Here is a 23,179-nt window from a genome sequence, read left to right as displayed (position 1 = left end):
GTGGGCTGACTAACTAGGAAATAAGCTATGCACAGGATACTAGCATTAGCTGTTTTGATGAATTTTATGGAAATTCACCAGTTATTACAGTGCATCCGGAAAGTATTCACAGCGCTTCACTTTTTCCACATTTTGTTATGTTACAGCCTTATTCCAAAATGGGTTAAATTAATTATGTCCCTCAAAATTCAACAAACAATACCCCATAATGACAACGTGAAAGAAGTTTGTTTGAAATCCTTGCAAAAGTATTAAAAATAAAAAACGAAAAAAAATCATAAGTCTTAAAGGCCCGGGTATACTTCACTTACCGCGCCCGGACGCGTCACGCGCGCAGCCATGTCCGCGCGTCTTTTAAAGTATACTACACAACGGATGCGCGCGGAGGATCGCGTTCGACACATGCGCAGTAAAAAAGTGTCTATGCTCTACCAGACATCGGAGGGCAGCACTGAGTCCTGTCATCAAAGGGACATTTGCTGGGCATGATCGGAGAAGAACTGTAGTGGATCCACCATTGCAACATAGTTTGGAAGAAACACTGAAGAATCAAAAATTCTCTCTTTTTTTCAAGCGTGTTGTTTTTAAACCGGTCTTTGCACACTCTTTTTCGACGGCTGAACACTGTGCTCAATACTGTGTGTATTGCCACCTAGTGGACTCTTCTGTACTGCTGGCGCATGCGCTGTTGCACGCGGACCGTCCGCGCGGTCTCAAAATTTGGGCTGCGCCCCGGCCGCGAGCCCTCCGAATGACGAAAATTACGTCATGCGGGCGGTGCACGAACGCGGACGGCCGAAGTATACCCGGGCCTTTAGTCTACATAAGTCTGTTATGTCCGGAGACAAGGAGAGACAGAAGATCCAATAGCTAGTTGAACAAGGTGATTTATTATACTCAGATACACAATAGTTCAGATAGTTCGGTGTTGTTAGAACAGGAGCTCAGGGTCAGACTGGAGCAGATCAGGGTGACAGAAACCAGGATGAACTCAGGCGGCGACGCAGGGATGCAGTGGGCAGACGGATATGATGGAATCCAGGAAACCAGAACGAAGGACACAAAAAACCAGGAACCCACGAGCAAACAGGTACCACCGGACAACTGCAAACAATCTGACAACAAGGCAGAGTGAGACACATGTATAAATAGCCCCGGTGATTAGTGCAGCAGGTGGCCGTGATCAGAGTGATCGGTAATCAGAGACCCCGCCTCAAACACAATCACACACACACATAGAGCAAGGGAGACGGTGCATTCATGAACCGTGACAAAGTCTTCACAGCCTTTGCTCAATGCTTTGTTGAAGCACCTTTGGCACCAATTACAGCCTCAAGTCTTTTTGAGTATGATGCTACAAGCTTGGCACACCTATTTTTGGGCAGTTTCTCCCATTCTTCTTTGCAGGACCACTCAAGCTCCATCAGGTTGGATGGGGAGCGTCGGTGCACAGCCATTTTCTGATCTCTCCAGAGATGTTCAGTCGGGTTCAAGTCTGGGCTCTGGCTGGGCCACTCAAGGACATTCACAGAGTTGTCCTGTAGCCACTCCTTTGTTTTTTTAGCTCTGTGCTTAGGGTTGTTGACCTGTTGTAAGATGAACCTTCACCCCAGTCTGAGGTCCAGAGCACTCTGGGACAGGTTTTCAGGTCCTGACTAGTCTCACAGTTCCTGCTGCTGTAAAACATCCCCACAGCATGATGCTGCCACCACAATGCTTCACTGCAGGGATTGTATTGGCCAGGTGATGAGTGGTGCCTGTTTTCCTCCAGACACGATGTTTGCCATTCAGGCCAAAGAGTTCAATTTTTGTTTCATCAGATCAGAGAATTTTGTTTCTCATGGTCTGAGAGTCCTTCACGTGCCTTTTGGCAAACTCCAGGCGGGCTGTCATGTGCCTTTTACTGAGGAGTGGCTTCCATCTGGCCACTCTACCATACAGGCCTGATTGGTGGAGTGCTGCAAAGATGGTTGTTCTTCTGGAAGGTTCAAAGAGAAACGCTGGAGCTCTGTCAGAGTGATCATCGGGTTCTTGGTCACCTCCCTGACTCAAGGCCCTTCTCTTCCGATCGCTCAGTTTAGCCGGGCGACCAGCTCTAGGAAACTTCTTCCTTTTACGGATGATGGAGGCCACTGTGCTCATTGAGACTTTCAATGCTGGAGACATTTTTCTGTACCCTCACTAGATCTGTGCCTCGATACAATCCTGTCTTGGAGGTCTACAGACAATTCCTTGGACTTCATGGCTTGGTTTGTGCTCTGACATGCACTGTTAACTGTGGGACCTTATATAGACAGGTGTGTGCCTTTCCAAATCATGTCCAATCAACTAAATTTACCACAGGTGGACTCCAATAAAGTTGTAGAAACATCTCAATGATGATCAGTGGAAACAGGATGCCCAATATATACATACTTTTTTTTACTGAATTTAGTTTATATATAAGATTATACTTGAAAGTATAGTCATGCTGGAATTATCATATTTAAGTGAACATGCATTGGCATCACATTATTCAAGTAGAGAAACTTATAATCTTTTTAGATTTTTGAGCCTCAACTTTCCAAGTTGAATTGTGAATTAAAGAATAACGACTGAAGCAAATTGGTATTTATCATAATGAGCTGTAATTGTTAATGTTGGCTGTACAGTTTAGTTTAGTACATTGCGTGTACTGTTGATTAAGGATAGTGTTAATGCTTGCGAAAAGTGCTATTCATTTTGTTGCCATAATCCTAAAACAACGAGAGTTACCGTACAAAAAAGAGGAGAAATATTAAATTGCCCAACTGTTTTATTCTGCATTACATCGTAATAATAATTTTTAAACTCATGAGTATAGGAGCTGACTTGGAAGATTCTTACATTTAAATTAAATGTTTTTATTGGTTCTTTGTTGTACATTATAGGTTCATCAAAGAATCCTCTTCTTTTCAAACATTTGTTCTTATGGATTAGAAAAGTTCTTGATGTTACTGTAACTTTATTGATTCTTATTTATTTGAGATATCATGTTAACCGAGGAAATCAAAGCCCCTTAAGTTCTTTAAAAGCATCTTAAGATAAATGTTACAGAATATTTCTATTTCACAATAAATGCTGTTCTTTTGAACTTTCTATTCATCAAAGAATCATGAAAACATTATCAGTTTCCACAAAAAGTAGCAATGAACATTGAAAATAATAAGAAAAACTGGTAACACTGCTTAATGCCTTATGTTTTGGCCATAAAATAAATGACGTTTTCACAGTTATTTCAAATTGTAATCATTTTTCACAATATTGCAGCTTGCTGACCATAGGAGACTTCCTTCAAAAATATAAAAAAATAAATTTTATCGATCTCAAACTTTTAACGGTAGTGTATATTTTGTCTTTATTGAATCTTACTTTTTATATGGATTTTATGCACCAGAGAAACAAGCGTGCAGCCATCTTTAGAATTTTGAGTTTGAACTTCCATTTTTGCATGAGCTCTGCATATTTCTATGGCATCGCTGTCGAAGAGTAATTAGCTGGTGAAGTGGTTAGACTTATTGTAGAGTTAGCATGAGCAGTGTTATGTTTGAAGCGGATGTCATAACAAATGGCAGTAGACCGGGAAGATTTTAAAACGAGCGAGTCATTCATATCATGAAACCATAAGATCTTACCTTCATGCTGTGGAAATACAAACCAGAAGACAGAACACAAAGAGTTCAGCTCTGAAAAGGAGTGGGGGGCTACATAAGGTCTATATGAATATCGTATTGCTCTAGAAAAGCCCTCACGGGGTTGTCGACACCAGTCTCTCTCATATTACTCACAGTCCTGCATTCTCTTTAGATCTGAACTCAGCTCCTGCCTGAGGGATGGTGTCGGGCACACTCTGAATGCCAGCATGTGGCCTGGCATTGTAAAGCCTGAATGGGTGAGATCCCAATTTTGAAATGATGCCATGGCTTGGATGGTGATCCTCACATCTGGAGATCATCTCTGAGCTTCCATCCCACCAGAATCCAGAAGAGCCAGTGTCAAAATCAGTCCAGTCCAGTTCTGACAACTGCACAGATACATCCACATAGATGGGCATACAAATATTCAGAACAATAGCTTTGCATTTATGTGCAGTCTTATTGTTGCTTTTTGAGTCCATCCATTTGGGTTGCAGGTTATCGTAATTGGTGTTTACAATTTAATGTCTGTTTGCTGTCAAAAACACCTGTAAATCACCTGTAAATCCACTCCTAGGCACAACTGATTCAGAACCACTAAATATATTGTTTTCAGAGACAGTAATGCTACAACATTCTTCCCAATGACCTCTGTGTCTATAAGTAGATGTAGGCAATGAAAAAGATGCATGATGGGAATTTTTAAGCACTTGAGATTTAAATGATGCCCACTTACCCATTTCGACTGCAGTTGCAATCACATTGATGTTTATTTGTACTGTAATTGTCCTGAAATGTTAAGCAATAGGTTCATTTTGCAGTCTTGAAACGTTCATTGATTTTACAGTTTTGCCTCTTGTTGCTCGTAAAAATGTTTCTCTGCGTTTTACTCGAGGGCTGTTGTTATTACAGTTTCCAGTCTGATGTATTTCATCATTTCATTGTGTTACACTACACAACATTGTTCTACATACAAGTTGATTTGTTGATGCAACAGAGCTGCTGTGAAGGTGTGTGAGAGATTTCATGCTCTCATTCTCTGAGCAGTAGATGTGTTGGGGGAAGTTACCTTTATAATATTGTGTTACTTAGTTACTTTTTATGGAAAGTAACGTGTTATTTTACTTTTGCATTACTTTTTCTTACCTGGGCTGGACTTGCTTTGTTTTTTTGTTTTTTTTATTAATATTAGGCTGCTTTCACTTTAAGACATAATGCACAGATCCAGTACACTGTTACGGATACGCATACATTGTCTTTCTCAACTGTTTACGCTCACTTAAGACATAACCTTCTATGTTTGCTAGGATACTCGCCAAAGTTGGGCATGTTGACAATTTTTGTGTGAATTTGTCCTTTCTAACGCAAGACTTGGAACTCAATATTTGCGATCTGTCTGAGCCACGCTGCGCATGCAAATCTTCCCACAGTGCATGCGAGTTCTTTTCTTGCGCTTGAATATTTAAATTGGCAAGGCTTGAATGAGTTTAGTTTATACACAGATAGCAACGAGTGCTGTTCAGGTCTCACCTGCGATTGCGTACTATCAATACATGGGAGATCGCGGCATAAATGACTCAACAAAAACATACATTAGCCTAACTCTATCTGTCTGTTTTACGTGTTCATTTCAACAAACCATGTTATAGATGCGTGCATAGTCAGATTTTAGATAAACTGTGGTGCAAGTTAGGGCTGAACGATATATCGTTATCGTATCTATATCTAGATATGAACTTTCAAGATATTACTATCGAAAAAAGCAACGATATAGACGATATAGATTTCCCCTCTCCGCGCTTGCCCTGCATACAACTCTGGCAGTCACAACAAACATCAGTTTTACGAGTGCCCTTGAATGCACCGCTAAAGCCAGCCCGCACACACTACCAGGGACGTGGGAACTATATTGTGGGGGGGGGGGGGGCGTTTCCATGGTGACGCGTCATTGCTTGTCACGTGACAAGCAACAGCGCTGAGTGAATGATGATCTGCTTTTATGTAATTTTTTCCTTTTTTATTCAGAATATTCACAAATGTGTTAGCTATGGCATGAAATATCTGATATTCCGATTGTCAAATACATGCAAGTGGAAGTATATTGTTGTTTAAACACCTTTATAACGATCGCGTTAGTTGAGCTGTATGCGCGATGGGCGCCGCCGTGTTAGTTTGTGCCGCAGACGCAGTTCAGAGAATCGGATCTGTTGGATTTACAACCTCTATGTTTACAACACGTGAATTCATCCACTTCTCCCGAAATACTTAAAAGTAAGTGGCTGGTGAACTGGGAATAGAATAGAGTAAACATTGAAGTTACTTACACAATGTGTATCTGATATGAATAAAACGTGTCGAATTATAATGGAAAGGATTATTATTACCTCTTCCATAGACATCAGTGTGTATTTTACAAACTCTAAATGTATTGTTTTTTTAGTACTTATGTGAATTTATATGTTTGAAACCTAAAATAAACAGTATGTGGTTGAAAACACTGAAAAGTTGTGATATATGACAGCTCTGAGCACGCCTGTCTCTGGCTAAATTCAACATTTGAATTTAGCAGTTGATCATGTGATGCACTTGATCATACGCTCCAGGGACCAGCCTAGACTGATTACACCTGTGTGATCGTACGTGCGAAAGGCTTAAAAACAATTCATTTTCTGACACAAATTTTTGAAATGTAGGCTTAAATCAAACACATTTTAATTCAGATTCTGGTTTTCACCGAACACGTAGTCATATCGTATTGTATCGATATCGAGATATCTGGCATGAAAATCGAGATATGAAATTTTGTCCATATCGTTCAGCCCTAGTGCAAGTGCGTGCCGAACCATGTTTGAAGAACAGTGCGGTTCGATTTTTAGCTGAGAACCATTACACCCTTATGAATGGGCTCATCGAAGGTCAACAACAAAGACATTGGTTAATAAAGTGAGATTAAATACATAAAGTATATTTCTGTTATTATTAACATATTTAATTATTGCAGATTTGCGTAATATTTCGAGTTTGCATTTCACTGTTGTTATTTATTTTAACTTTTTACAATGCCGATTGTTTCAAAACAGCTTCACAGTGTTAAACAGGAAAATAAAGCAACAGAATTTGATTCCAACTCATTTCTATTATCATACAGTGACAATGCGGGCAGATCAGTAATTTAGTTGAAAATTTATTTGAATATTTAGTTGAATATTTAGTGTCTCCAACTGAGCAAGCAGAGCCAAAGGGCGACAGTGGCAAGGAACCAAAACTCCATCAGGTGGCATAATGGAGAGAAAAAAAAACCTTGGGAGAAACCAGGCTCAGTCAGGGTGCCAGTTCTCCTCTGGCCAACGAACAAACAGTATATGATTATGATTCTGGCAACATTACAGGTCAGAAGTCATTTTAGATCGGAATATTTAAAAGATCGGAGTCATCATTTTAAGGAATTGTGAATGTGTTTTTGTGCAAGATGAGTAAATGCATGCTCACATTTAGTCTAGAACTACAATAACCATCATGTTTACACAGCACTCACAATGCCTCTGCACTTACTCCTAATTTCTCTCAACATGGTGATCGTGTCAGTCAATACATATGAAAACAAAGTAACTTGAGTTACTTGGAAAAAGTAACTCAGATATGTTGTTGTAAATATAAAAGTAACGTTATTTTACTAGTTACTTGAAAAAAGTAATCTGATTATGTGTAATGCGTTACCTCCAAGCATTTACCACAAAAAAAATATTTTGGCTCCTCTGCGTGTGTATTATTTCAGCTGTAAAGTTGTTCTGGACTATTTTATGATAATTTTAGGGTTTTAGGAGTCACGTTTTCATGGCAACTTTACACAGAAAGGTTAGTAAGTGATTTTCTTTTTCACACTAGCTGTTTGGCACCATGTACAGTTGCTCTCATGACTCCAATCATCAGTCCACAAGTTACTACCCAAAATTCCCACCATAACCATCACATGATTATTGGGGGGTTTTAATGTGCCATTATTGCACGTAAAAACAAACCCATAATGCTACATTGGCAGACTTGTAATTTTCATTATCCATAATATTATTGAACCACCGTTAAGATGTGAGCCATTCAGCTAATATAATTGAGTCAGATTTCAGTGCAAGAGAGGCAGTATTTGTACTCTAGCGGAAAATCTGTGGAAATTTTATTCAGTACGTGGGGGAAAAAAAGAGAAAAACAGAGAAACCGAGAGCTGTAATATATTATATTATGATTTGTTCTTCTCATAGAAGAAAAGCTGTTTGGTTTTCCACCATCCAATGAGATTACCCGCATCAAATAACCACTAGAGGTTTTTACGCTCGACTCACACACAACCACACAACTCTCTCTCCCGCTCTCTCTCTCTATCTCTTTGCCAAAAATTCTTTTGTATCCCATCTCCATAACAACAGTCTGAGTGGCTGAGAGCAAGAGAGGACAGAGAGAGTGAGTTTCTAATATTCACCGCATGGAAAGGCGGAGCTGTGGAGAGCATGTGTGAGTGTGTGTGAGATGGAGATGCTTAGATGGTAGTGTGCCGGGGTGGAATCAGGGCGGTGTGATGACTTGATGCACATCAGAGTAGATGAAGACGCAGGAGATCAGCTAACGCCACACATGGTGAGAAACCCACACCTTTTACTTGCATTTGGCAGGGGACAGGTGTGAGTGTGTGTGTGTGTGTGTGTGTGTGTGTGTGTGTGTGTGTGTGTGTGTGTGTGTGTGTGTGTGTGTGTGTGTGTGTGTGTGTGTGTGTGTGTGTGTGTGTGTGTGTGTGTGTGTGTGTGTGTGTGTGTGTGTGTGTGTGTGTGTGTGTGTGTGTGTGTGTGTGTGTGTGTGTGTGTGTGTGTGTTTGTGTGTGTGTGTGTGTGTGCGTGCGTTTGTGTGTGTGTGTGTGTGTGTGTTTGGCCGGACTCGATCTTCTGAGGGTTTTATGTAACAGGCTGCAAGACCAGAGATGTTAAGATAGAGCTACACTACTGACATACTGTTGCGCTCAGCAGCGGGTGCTGGACTTCTGAAATCTTTTTTTTTTTTTAGTGTAAGACTAAAAATAATGTTTCCGTTGCATTTAATATTTACATGATTTTTGGATTAAATAGCATTTTGACTTCTGCATTTTCATTACACTATGAACAAAAACGTGAATATTTTGCATGTTTAGATTAGCATACCTATATCAGAGTCTAATTAATTTTATGATAGTTTTTAAACATTACATTGCTTAAATATTATAACTGCAGTAATAGTACATTTTTAGTACTAATTTTGCTTTTATAATTGATATGCACCTTCTTTTAAGAGGTCGGTAAAAACGTCTCAGTTCAAGTTAATTTATATTAATTTGTGATCAAAGTGACTTTGCCAGAGTGGGTAAGTTGTTTACTCTTTAATTAGTCCATCTATTTAATACCGGATCTGAGGAACAGATGTGAACAGATATTATTGTATTGAATAGGTAGGTGTTATTATCATTTATTATTTTATTGTGTGTAATCACAGTGACGTGGAGGCACTGCTTTCTCTCACATTACTTTTTTGTTTGTTTGTTTTTTCCGTTTATTCCGCCACATTCATGTGTACTGTCATCCGTGGAACACAAACGTGATTATTATGATTCTGTAATTGTAGAAAGGTGTTTTCTTTCTGCATTAAAGTCAATGGTAAATTGTGCTGACAGTGACAGTAAATGGCAAGAGAATGTCCCTAGGGGTAACATGTCTTATCTTGTGGAGCTCAAATACAAAAAAAAAATGTAACACCATCAAACGATATTTGAGATGGATTAGAAAATATCTGTTTTCAGTCTTTTAGTTTTAAACAGACCTATTTGCGGCACAATGCGAAGTTTGCAAGCATCATTACAGTGTAAATTGATACAGTACCATACCTGAAACAGAAAACTACTAAATACAGTAATTTCTCCTGGATGTAATGGGAATGGGCAGTCACACTTGGATATGGGCGGGGTTGGATGTCCACCGCTGGATGCAGCGAGCCCTACTTGGGCTCATAATTCTTTACATAAATAATAAACATTTAATTTTGCTGAAATACATAATACATGGAACTATATTGATTGTTTATGTTGCTATGGGTGTTGCAGTGATGCACAGAACTGTCTTGGTGAAGTGCTCACAGCTGTATTGCTTCATAGCTTTATTGTGAATAAAACACAGCTATTGACCAATCAGAATCAACGACTGGAACTAACCATTTTATAAATACACAATAGATACACTCATGTTGTTTTCATTAAACTCATGAAAAGATTCTGTGAAGTTTATTGGATGATTTTTGGGTGAAAGAAACCGGCTGTAGCTTCTATTTGATTTTCTCTTTGATTTTTCGCTTTTGAAGACTCAGTCTTGTGGAAATGTTGTTCAGTGCATTTTGAAATATGACATTAAACAATGGATTATGAATCAGGAATGTTGCATCAACAGATTTTCTAATGCATTTATTAAGACTTTTGTCTGTATGTCTCCGAAAAGCTAAAATTAAGTCCTTTCTGTGGAGTACTGTGGAGCTTTATTCCATCTCTGTTTCTTCCGCTTGGGAAAACTCGCCTGTTTTTGCTTTCATCCTTCTTTTGCATTATTCAACTTGCCTCACATCTCTTTCTCTTTCTCCCTCTCTTTTTCTCTCATTCCCGCAGGCTAACTTGAAGAAGTTTATGGAATATGTTCAGCAAAGGAATGTTGAGAAGGTATCAAAGTTTCTGGAGAAAGGGCTTGACCCAAACTTCCACGACCCAGAGACCGGAGGTAAGTGACACCACCCAAAAAGTCAGATTTACTCAAAAGTCCAGATTAATTAACATCTTTCAAGTACCCAGTTTTGTGTGTGTGTGTGTGTGTGTGCGCGAGTGTGTGTATGTGTGTGTGTTCTTATATATATGGTTTATGAGGACACAAATGTGTATAATGACAGGGATACAACTTAAACATTGTTTACCAAATGGCTTAAAAACATACTAAACTGTGGTTTATTTTTTGTTTTTGTTTGTTTTTTGAAAATGGCAAAAAGTTTTGTGTGATGGGTAGGTTTAGGTGTAGGTTTAGTGTAGGGGGATAGAATATACAGTTTGTACCAGGGCTCCGAACCGGTTCAAGGAACGAAAACGAAAACCGGAAACGAACTAAATTTTAAGAGGAACGAAAACAAAATCAAAATCAATTTGAATCGTTCTGAACAGAAACGTTAATTTGAAATGACCATTAACCGGTTAATAACGTTATTTTATCGTTCTCTTTAATATTTTAATTTGGCAGTGACCAATAATGAATAGAGTAGTACAGCATGTGACGTTGACGGATCAAGCGTGAGTGAAATGCCCGCGCAAAAAACATTACACCTGGAGAGTCCCTGTGCGTGTCTGTGTGTGTGTGTGTGTGTGGACTGGTAATCCCTACGTTATGGGGACAAAATGTCCCCACAAAGATGGCAATATCCGAAATCCTCGTCCTTGTGGGGACATTTTTTGGTCCCCATGAGGAAAACATCTTATAAATCAGACTAAATGATGTTTTTTGACAATGTAAAAATGCAGAATGTCTCCTGTGATGGGTAGGTTTAGGGGCAGGGGCAGTGTAGGGGGATATGAAATACGGTTTGCATGGTATAAAAACCATTACGCCTATGGAAAGTCCCCATAAAACATGAAAACCCAACATGTGTGTGTGTGTGTGTGTGTGTGTGTGCACGCCTGAGCTTGCATGTTGACTTTGCTCAATACTGTTAAATTGGAGCCATGACCCGATCTCTTAGTGTTTATCTCTTGGCTCTGGGTCAGCCAACAGCTTAATTTGAATTGAATAGTGAATATCCATTTCAACTGTATTTCAGCAATTCTTCAGTTAGATTATGCTTTGGTCCCCTTGAATTTTATTAGTAATATTCTTTAAAAAATTAAAAAAGTTTGTTTCAATTAATTCAATATTTATGTGTACGTTTTATGTATGTTTTAATTACTGTCCCAATCTATCATGGCAGGCATAAAAAAACACATTGTTCTTGATTTTGGTTAAAATAAGAAACAGGAAATAGGTATAAGAAATGTATTTATTGTTGTTGCTGTTGTTGCAATAACAATGAAATGATTAATAATAATGTATTTGAGATTTGTATATAATTATCTGAAAGAATCTTAGCGTTTTTACTCAAATTTAATTAATTAATTTTCATTCATTTTTGGCAATTTAGCCAAATTGTTTTACATGTTTTATTCAAACTACTCCACAACAAAATTTTATTTAATTGGCATCACAGATCATATCAATAATGCAACCCATCACACATTATTTTGCAAAATCCACTTGAAAATTCAGATCTCATGTGATAAATGCTTTAACAGAGATAAAACATACTTTGAAGATTCATTTTTCAAGTGGTTAGAAGTGCCCCTAATTGAAGAATTACATGCGTTCAGTAATCATTTTCAGTCAATAACTTAGCCATATTTGAGCATTGAATGTCAGCTGGTGATCTTCATGGTTTCATTGAAAACTTAAACATTGAGAATTTAAATATCCTCATTTCAGTTTTCAATTAGAGTGAAAGAAAGAGAAAGATTGTTCTGCATGAATGACTATGTTGCAATCAAGTTTGACCTCTCCCAATGCATGCTGGGACGATAAGATCACCTTCTATGCAAATTCCCTCATACTTATTCAGATTTATTCATGCGTTTGTTTGGAACTGGTTTGGACTGACCTCTGGCCACGTTGATGGACAGAAATGGAAGAGTTTGTGTTTGTATACGTGTATTGTTACAGATAGAGCAGCAGTGACCTCCAGGTTGTGCAGCATTTCAAAATCGGTGTACAGCTGTCTGAAGACAGAAGCTGAACAATTTGACCACAGTTGATATATCCTTGACCTTTTCAAGAAAGGAAGAGACCGGAAGAGAATAGGGGTGTAACGATATATCGTTAAGCGATATATCGCGATATAAAAAATGTGATGATGTGTATCGTTGATGGAAACAATATGATTCACGAGTTGTTTTATCCAAGGCTCAACTTCCTGTAGTAGGCCTATTTATAAGGTATAATTCACCCAAACACAAATTTACAAATGTACCACAAATATAAATTCTCATGTACTCACCATCATGTTGTTTTTCGTATAACTTCCAAACACAAATGAAATGAAGATATTCTTTATGAAACATGAGGTATTTCTGTCCCTCCATTTAAAGTTCATTCCTCTCAAACTTAAAAGATCCCAAAAAAATGCAATGAAGGCAACGCAAGAATAACGAATCGAGTGGTCTAATTCAAATCCAAGTCTTCTGAAGAGACACGAACGATGGCTTATGATGAACAGATTTACAACGACGTGCATACTGTAGTAAACATGGACGTTCAAATGATTGCGTGACGCACAAAAACAACATGAGAGTGAGTAAATGCAGAATTAAAATTCTTGGATGAGCTAAACATTTACAGTTTGAATGGTCATTTTGACAAGCTTTCGTGCGATTAGAATCGATTGTATTGATCATCTGAAGTGCACGCGCTGCCGGAACGACACTCTTCAAAGTGAGAGCGCAAACATTATTAAAAGCGGCACTCCTTAGACATCATTTAAATCACCAATTCACATTCAGTTTTAGTAGTATGATTATTCAAAGCATTTTAGATGGTTTATTCTTATATGTATAGTGCATTAATAGCGGGAGAGGCGGGACATAGTGAGCACTGGGAGAGAATGCTGCCTGCATTGAAAGCGCGAGTAATGCGTAAAAAAAAAAGAGAAAGTTTGTGGCGTTTCAGTGACATTATTACATTAAACGACTATATATAATGTTTAATATACAGTAATGTATAATAATGCAATGTGGGAATATTTATGCGTCCTGATAATAATACAATAATAATAATAATATTATTTTAATAATAATTACAATTATTTAATTTTGGCTTAAAATATCTGGATACATATAATATCTTGAGTTCAGTATCACGATTTATATCGAATCGTGACACGAGCGTATCGTTACACCCCTAGAAGAGAAAGATGGATTAAAAATATTAAATAGACTTAACAGGACAGTTTGCCCCAAAATTTAAATTCTTATGTTGTCATGTTGGTCCAAACCTGTCACTTTCTTTTATGGAACAAAAAAACTCAGAAGTAAGCTCCAAAAAGTACCATTTAAAAAAAAAAAGATCTTAACAGTCAAAGAGCAGCATGAACATTCTTTGAAACGTCTCCCTTTGTATTTCACAGGATTACAAGTTACAATTTTGTGTTGAATCACTCCTTTAAACGGAGCACTTATGCACAGAAAAAGTCAACAGTTGCTTCTGTGTGTGCAGAATGTCCATTGACGATGGCGTCGCAGCTGGAAGGCTGTGCAGACCTCATAAAGGTTCTGAAGAATGGAGGGGCTCATCTGGATTTCAGGACCAGAGACGGCATAACTGCCCTTCACAAAGCAGTCCGCACCAAGAACCACACGGCACTTATTGTGAGTAATACACACAAGCACTCGTCCTACCGACAATGGGAGGGAACGCAGGGTTCTCATACATACTTGAAAGAGAGATCAGAGGTGTGTGTAGGTCTGTCCAGACATGAGTCATAGAGTGGCACAAAGATGAAAAGCATTCATTGGCACCAGGCTGTATAAAAGCTTGCTGTGTTTTATAATGATCAGAGCAGATCTTTTGCTGGAGTGGAGGACTCGTACACAACTGATGTGTCATCTGAAGTTCAACTGAAAGAGGCATATCAGTGTTGTTTTTATGCGTCAATGACATATTGGTCACAACACTAAGGATAGAGAGGCAACCAGGGCAAGTTATTGCAAGAGGAAGTTATCAGAAGCTCAGACCTTACACAAACACAAATTTTACACAGCAGTCTTATGTTTATATATTGTATTCAGAAACCTAATTCCTAGCCCCATTTTTATTGCCACATTTTATAAATTCAAATATTTATAATTACATAATTATACAATATTTGTTGGCATAAACAGTGGTTTGATATTTTAATTAGCTTGTTACATTCTACATTTTTGCTGTTTTATGGTTTATGGTAATTGTTTTGTGCTTCATAATTGTTTTACAGTTCAATTTAATAAATAATCAATTGTATGAATAAAATAATAGTATATATATATAGGGCTTGACATTAACACCCGCCATTTGCGGGTGAATTTCAGCTGTGGTGTGTTACACAGTCACTCCCACTAGCCACTTTGGCGGGTTGCTTCTCAAAAGACCAATCACACTCGATTTTGTTGAGCTTATGAATGCAATGTCTAATAATCAGAGGCGTTCAGATTAGTCATGAAAGACAGAGTTTTGTTTAGAGCGCGCTCTCACTCACTGAAATCTGCACTCTTATCATAAACAACAAATCTATCTATCTATCTATCTATCTATCTATCTATCTATCTATCTATCTATCTATCTATCTATCTATCTATCTATCTATCTATCTATCTATCTATCTATCTATCTATCTATCTATCTATCTATCTATCTATCTATCTATCTATCTATCTATCTATCTATCTATCTATCTATCTATCTATCTGTCTGTCTGTCTGTCTGTCTGTCTGTCTGTCTGTCTGTCTGTCTGTCTGTCTGTCTGTCTGTCTGTCTGTCTGTCTGTCTCTTAATTTTTTATAGAGTTTATACATATACAGAAATTGACATAAAAGAACTTGCCCTGAGATGTATTCACTGAAGTAAAACTTGTGACAACTAGCCCCGGTAGCCGGTAGCCCATATCCCGACTGTTTAAGTCAGTTTGTCATCCATCATTCATTTCCTCCAGGTCTGTCTTTTCTCTACGTATTTATGTCAGATATGTATATTCTGTAAAGCTTGACGTTAAACCTCACCCTTTTCCACATTGTTCCTCACTAGAGTTCGAAGGTAGTGTTAATTCCGTTAATGAAAACGATGACATCAACATAATTAAACAATAACTGTGACTATATCAACACGCAATATCATATCATGTAGCAATAGCATATCAAAAAAGATTTTTAATAAGCCTCTATGAGCCTTCATGTTTATGGTTTATGGTTGTTTTACTTAATCTTCGCAATCTGGCAACCATGCGCACCCGCACACTCTAGTCTCTACACTGCAGAAAAAAGCGCTGACATCGAAAACATGTAAGCTGGATTTTAGTAAGCTTCATTACGATGTTCTGCTAAAATGAAAGTGTAATAGAGCCAGCGGTTTGCACTGTTTGCTGCTACTGAATCTGCGAGTGAACCTTCTAATATAATGAACTGTAATAAATCAAAACATTAACCATGTAATAAAAAACATTATCATAATTTAGAATTACTAATAGAAATTTCACTACTTTTCAGCGAAGTTTCTTGTTTTACCAGTTTTCATAATGTAGAGTGTGTTAATTTATATGATAAATAAACTGGTAAAATAAACCAATAAGCCTTGATTTGTGCTTGCGTGAAAGTGCCGTTATTCCGATGAAATATAAAAACTCTTTGAATGTGAACTCATAACATGAGTCTTAGATGACTTGTCACAGCTAATAAATCGGGTTGGCTTTAAGTCATCGGTTATGAGGTTCTGCGGTGCACTCTAGTCTCAGCCTCAGATAGCACACCCACAGATTGCCCGCAGTCCGTTCACTGATCGCCTAATGCATATTGTATCACAGAAACTCGTAGGAGCTAGCAGTAACTCTGCAAGGATCAGCGGCAAAGTGACTGGTAAGGTTGTAGGTTCAAACCCCACAAAGGGTGATCCATGAACTTTCGCCTTCATGCCCTTGAGCAAGGCACTTAAAGATATGCTGTATGTGATTTTTTTTATGGAATAGTATGCAGAAAATGTCCCTAATGCTTGACATATATCGCTGAAATTGTCTCAGTGACAGCCTGAGGTGCTGTTAAAAGTAAAAAAGAATCTGACTGTGCAGTGCTGCTGCTTGACAGTGACAGTCAATTTTTATGGTCACGTTCGCCAACATTGGGTGTGCTGACTTGTCTTTTAAGGGCAGGATTTTGGAGCAATGAGGCAGGGAAATTAACTGGCTAAAGTCAGTCATAAATTAGAGAAATTAACATAATTTGTGTGTGCAGACGCTGCTGGATTTGGGCGCCTCTCCGGATTACAAGGACAGTCGTGGCCTGACTCCTCTGTATCACAGCTCTATGGTGGGGGGCGACCCGTACTGCTGCGAGCTCCTGCTGCATGATCACGCTCAGGTGGGCTGCATGGACGAGAACGGCTGGCAGGAGATTCACCAGGTAACACACTTGTTGTAACGTTTATAAATCTAGGCTGCAAAATGTTGTCATTCAGAAATCGTCATGGGATTGCCATCACAACTACATTCACCATCCACATTTGCATACTGTTCAAATGTTTGGGGACACTGAGACTTTTTTTTTGGAAAGAAATTAATACTTTTATTTAATAAGAATGCATTCAATTGATTAAAAGAGACATTAAAGGTATTTTTAATGTGGTGTAACAAAATATTTATATTTCAAATAAATGCAGTTCTTTTGAACGTTCTATTCATTGTTCATCCTGATATTTTTTTTATCATGGTTTACACAAAAATCTTAAGCAGCACAATTGTTTATTATATTGATAATATTAAGAAATGTTTCTTGTGGACCAAATCAGTGTAACACTATGGAGCTAGGAAGGCAGACAGAAATGTAAGATCTAGGTGCAGGAGTGATTTTAATAAAAGGAAGCAAAAGCAAAACAGGTCAACAATGGGAACACGAGCACGCATGATACATTGGTAGACTGACAAAGCAGCAAAGGAAACACAAGGGCCATTTTGCAATACCAAGTATGCGAACTTCGGACTTGCGTCCTTGGTAGTTAGGACTTGCCAAGTTTGATTCAGGAAAACTAACACCCGAGAAAGAGAGGATGCAAGTCCGGTGATTCTGCAAATGGAACAGCTGTGTTCTTAATAACGTCACTCAGCTCACTCTGGCTACTCCGGTTATCTCTGTATGTATATTTTAGGCTACTATAAAATGAAATATGCTATAAAACACCACTCTGCCTCTTTTTGTTTTCATTAAAAAAATCATAAACATATTAATAGCCACAAAATTAGTTTCAGGCAATGCGTACATTGATTTTCTTCACTGCATACATTTATAACAAAACGAAATATAAAACAACCCTGCCTCTTTTCGTTTACATTTTTTAAATATTAAACATATTAATATGTGGAAATGAGCATATCCAGACATGACATAGGGAACATATGACAATCAGCATATTAAAATGATTTATGAAGAGTCGCGTGAAAATGAAAGCTGGAGTAATGGCTAATGAAAATTCAGCTTTGCCCTCACTGGAATAAATTAGGAATCAGGAATCACAAATAAAATGTAACCAAAAAATGTTTTACTGAGCCCAAACTTTTGATTGATTTGTAAAGCCATGTTCAGTATTCATCAGCTCATCTTTGTTGATGAAAAAGAGAGGCTACATTCACACCGTCAGTTTTTTGCACCGACAACCGCATTTACTTACAGGTGTGAATCTCGAAATGTTCTGTTCAAACAGCAACTTACAGTAACGTCTGGTGTGTTCCAAAACAATGACAAAATTCGCATTTAGGAGATATAAGCATTCCAAACTTGTCTCACTTCCGCTAAAATGGGTCACGGATTTTTATGACACCACACGGACTTGGTCCTTAGAATCTGAAGCATCCCACCCCCTAATAGATGTTGAAGCTGCGGCTAAAATCGGTCACTTGTTCACACATTTACTATTTTCTACATGGTGAATAGCACATAGTAGTGCACTATATAGGGGATATGGAATGATTCAGACAGTGTAAATATGCTTTCAGTTGAGGCAAATTAAGTCTGGTTTCACATTCGTTTCACGCGCACACACAGTCTGCTCTGGTCCAGAGACACGAGAGCACAGAGCGGATCACATGCACGAGTCAGCGCAGACAACTAAACATATCGGACCCATTTGAATTCCATTTGAAATGTTGTATTTCAAAGCGATATGGAGGAGATTTTGATGAGAAACGGTTCGAAATTAGGAGGAAACTGCGACTTTACCGAGCTGAGAGGCTTGTAGTCAAACTGTGATATAAACGAAACACTATTTGCTGTTTTAAAAAAGGTGAGGAGCTGCTTGATATGTCCCACCCTGTCTTCCTGTTTCAGGGGAAATTACGTCAACACATCGAATAATGCTGCGCGTTTCAAGGCACTTCAAACTTCACTTCAAATCGTATTCTGCTGTTGTGTGAACGTGGCCAGAGTGAACTACTTGCGCACAGAAGTCATAAAAGCATGCTGGGTCTTCTCAGGGTAAAGAAAGGATGGGAAATTAATAACTAAATTACGGCTGTTTTTGGTGCAAATAATGTTGACGAACATTACAAATAGACTTGGGGGGGGGGGGGGTACTACAATAAATAGAGCACACACACGGTCAGGTCACAGTTGACTTACAATCGGCTGACCCTGTGAATTACTGCAGGCTTATACAGTAGGAGATTGTCTTCCAGAGGCTTTTACTCCATCTCTATCCATGTTCTGGAGGCTGGCCAGGCGCACACACTCACTTCTAAACTATTTCTCTCAGTTAGCAGCCCCTGGTGCATGACATTTGCATTCATGACATCTGACCTTTTCCGAAGCTTGAAAAGGGTGAGGGAGAGAATATCAGTGAAGGAAGGATATCCATACTTGTTTTAAAATCCACTCAGGATCTAAAATTAATACTTGCCAAGTGCAAAATGTGAATGAAAATTGGCTTTGGCAAGTAAATAAGATTTGCTCACCAGTTCGTTGGTGACTTTATTAAGACTGTACAGCTTTACTTATACTAACTTCATGCATAAGAATATTAATATTATTGTTTGTGTTGTTGATAATAATAATAATTATTATTATTATTTTATTAAAGTGTCATCAACATTAGTAGTTTCCTATTAGTTAATTTAGTAATAAAGCTATAAAGTCCTAATAAATAATAATAATTATAATAATATAATAATTAGGGGCCAAGCACCGAAGGTGCGAAGGCACCTATTGAAACCGTTCCCGTTCCTATTATTATTATTATTCCTCCGTTTCTACCGCCATAGAAGTCCATGGCAGCCCATAGAACCGTATGGTAAAAAGTTGTGAAATTTGGCACACTCATAGAAGACAGTCTGAAATGTCAATATAGCAAATTTGGAGTCTCTAAATCAATCTCTCTAGTGCCACCATCAGTCCAAAGTTTGATTCATGTTTATGTTAATAACTTTTGAACCATAAGGGCTAGAAACAAAATTATTTTTCCCTCTGATTCCTTGGCTCAAGACGATTCGATTGCACCCTATGACGTCATTTTCCGTCATAAAAATGTTCCCGCCATTTAAATTTTTCTGAAAAACCTACTTTTGCGAACTCGTCCTAGACGGTTCATCCGATTTGCACGAAAATTGAACCAGATCATCTTCAGACCATGCTGACAAAAAATCTTGCAAATCAAGTTGATTCGTCAAATCATTTGCGATAAACGCGCAAACAAATTTTACGTAGCGGTTGCAAAAACACACTTAAGGCAATATCTCCGCAACGCTTTAGCGTATTCAAACCAAACTTGGGACATCTCATTACAAGCATGACATGAGGCAACATGCAGTGTTTCGGCGCAGCGCCACCTACTGGTCCGGAGTTACAAAAAATGGCTGTTTTTGCTTATAACTTTTGAACCGTTTGTCCAAAAATCATAAAAGTTAGATTCAGGACATCATGCCGAGTCGTCTGATATTCAATTTTACCATATCGGCCATTTTGGCTGTCGGCCATTTTGAATTATGTGCTAAAATGCTGTATTTTATGAACACATGAACGGATTGTTACGAAACTCGGTTTGGGTCATCAACACGATGCCTTGAATGAGCCCAAGAAGTTTCGAAACAGCGCCACCTAGTGGAGAATTTTTTTTTCCAAATGCTTATAACTTTAGGTGAGTTAGACTTATTTTCATGAGAGTAAGTTTTTTTGTCTCCTGAATCCTCGCCGAGTCCAACGATACCAGACTTGCTAGGTTTCGGCGTATTGTTTGTGCAGCGTTGTAATTTAGCACTTTAAAAACATTAGCTGATATCTTCGAAACCACTAGTCCGATCGAGACGAAACCAGCGTCAGAAGTTCGGAAACATAGGTCGATAGGTAAAGCCCAAATGTCAAAATATTGATAGTAAGGGGGTGTAAAAACCAATCAAAGTCAGGTGTCAGTCATTTTTCATGTGTTTTTTCATATATATGTCTATAACTCCAAAACGAAATGAGATATTTTCACCAAAATTGACACAGACATGTATGGGCTCACTCCGAGGACACATAAAAAAAATGGTAGGATTGTGCCACTTGGTGGCGCTATAATAGAACAAAACATGAAATTCCCATTGACTACAATGCAGTATTATGACATAAAATGCTATGCTTCACAAATGAATTGGTGTATCATTACGAAACTTGATATTTGCCATCAGCACCATGCCTTTAAGCTACTTAAACGGTAGCACCGCCATGTGGTCCATTTTTATAATGAAAAGGCCTCTTGAGGCTATATCTCTGCAATGACATATTTACACTATATTGACACCCTGCTTTGATATATTGACACCAATCTTTGCATGTGTCATTGTTCCCTTATTCTGACCTCACCACATCAATTTCGTAACTGTGCCACCTATTGGTTAAAAGTGATAAATCATTAAATCATTATTTATTGACTGTATCATTTTACAGCTATTTTGCCTAAAATCACCTTAATAGGTCTTTAATTGCTCATTGCTGCAGTTGATCTGACATTGCCAGCATATTTTGGCATGTCTTGTCTTCTTCTTTGCGCTTGGCCCCGGTATTGCTGCTTGCAGCTATATTTATAATTGTTGTTGTTGTTGTTGTTGTTTTATTAACATTAACACCAATATTTATATTAATTTTAATGAAGTTAGTATAAAAAAGCAATACAGTCCTAATAAATGTATAATAATAAATAGTTGTTGTTGTTGTTGTTGTTGTTATTATTATGATTATTATTATTATTATAGTTGATTAGACTTAATAATCCTTAAATTTGTCAATTATCAAATAATCATTAGTTGCAGCCCTGTTTGAACTGCCATTAATGAGTGTCCAGTTTCTTCCTTGTCCCATGTCCCATGTCTCATGTCTTCCTTTTCTCTGGCTTTTCTTCTCCTAATTTTACAACAAACGTATTTTTGCTGCTTTGCAAGCACTGATATTTCCTTCAGGATATGCAAATCTATTGTTGTGTTTCTTTTTTGCCCTTTTAAGAGACAGGGTTCCTACGGGGTTTGGAAAAGTATGGAATTTGATTTGAGTAATTTCCAGGTCTGGAAAAGTATGGAAAAATAAATCAGAGTATGGAAAAATATTTATATTTCCAGACTATTGTCCCTATTTCATTTTCTAAATATAAAATTAAGAATTTCTAAATGTATATAATAAATATATACACAATCGTTTTTTTTTTCTATGAATGAAAAACTTGTAGCCTAGCTATGGCAGTAAAGGTCAGACCTGTGTGTTCCTTCCTTTTCACAGTTCAACAGTGGTTAACACAGCACTTTGTATTTTGAGAAAGCAAGTTGGGTTTGAGGAGTCGATGGTGGAGTTCTTAAAGGAATAGTACACCCAAAATGAAAATTTGTCATTTATTCACCCCCATGTCTTTCAAAACCATAAGTTTATTATATTAACATTTTTAATATTTTAAATCTGAGAGATTTCAGTCTCTTTATTAAAGGACTTGTTCACCCCCAAAATGAAAGTGTCATTTACTCACCTCAATGCCATCCAAGATATCCATGACTTACTTTCTTCAGTGAAAGATAAATTAAGTTTTTGAGAATCCAACTGAGTTGGTTGCCATTTTGGATGGCATTGGGGTGAGTAAATTTTGAGGTGAACTAATCCTTTAAATATCTTCATGTGTCCAAGATTTCCAAGATTAACAAAAGTCTTATTAGTTTAGAATGACATGAGGGTAAGTAAATTATGATAGAAATTCAATTTTGGGGTAAATTAATAACCCTGTAAAAAAATTGTGACTGATTTAGCATTTTGATCGTAAAGGTCACAAAAGGCAATATTTTAATATAGGATTTCTAAATATTAGATAGCCTACATAGAGGTTTTGACTCCGAGTGTAACAGACTTGTCGGTGCCGATAGCATTGTGGGTAAGTGCGTCGCCATGTAGTGCTGTTGTGCTTTGGGAGACCCGAGTTCGAGTCCTGCCTCATGGACTTTTCCCAATCCCGCCCCCATCTCTCTCCCACCTTACTTCCTGTCTAGCTACTTTCCTATCCTAATAAAAGGCAAAAACGCCAATACTAAATCTTTAGAATGTAACACTTGTTAGCAGTTGAATTTGAAAACATTTGATCAGAACAAGTTAAATATGGTCTGAAAAATCTGCAGGAAGTCTGGAAATTCGAGTCTGGAAAAGTATGGAATTTTGAAATGAAAATTGTGTAGGA

At 37.8% G+C, this 23,179-nt stretch overlaps 1 protein-coding gene across 1 annotated transcript in view; it reads left to right on the top strand.

The window, feature by feature from the left end:
- shank3a (SH3 and multiple ankyrin repeat domains 3a) overlaps positions 1–23,179 on the top strand; it is a gene marked incomplete at both ends in the record, with an annotated part of 329,579 nt that overhangs the window by 128,308 nt on the left and 178,092 nt on the right. Inside the window, 3 exons of the mRNA XM_079825457.1 lie at positions 10,321–10,429; positions 13,988–14,139; positions 16,747–16,914. Coding sequence (XP_079681583.1) covers positions 10,321–10,429; positions 13,988–14,139; positions 16,747–16,914 — 429 coding nt within the window. The remainder of the gene's footprint in view (positions 1–10,320; positions 10,430–13,987; positions 14,140–16,746; positions 16,915–23,179) is intronic.

This window comes from Gobio gobio, assembly GCF_949357685.1.
Source record: "Gobio gobio genome assembly, chromosome: 9".
NCBI lineage: Eukaryota > Metazoa > Chordata > Actinopteri > Cypriniformes > Gobionidae > Gobio > Gobio gobio.
Note: the sequence above shows the minus strand (reverse complement) of the source record. Positions and strands in the feature narration are given on the sequence as shown.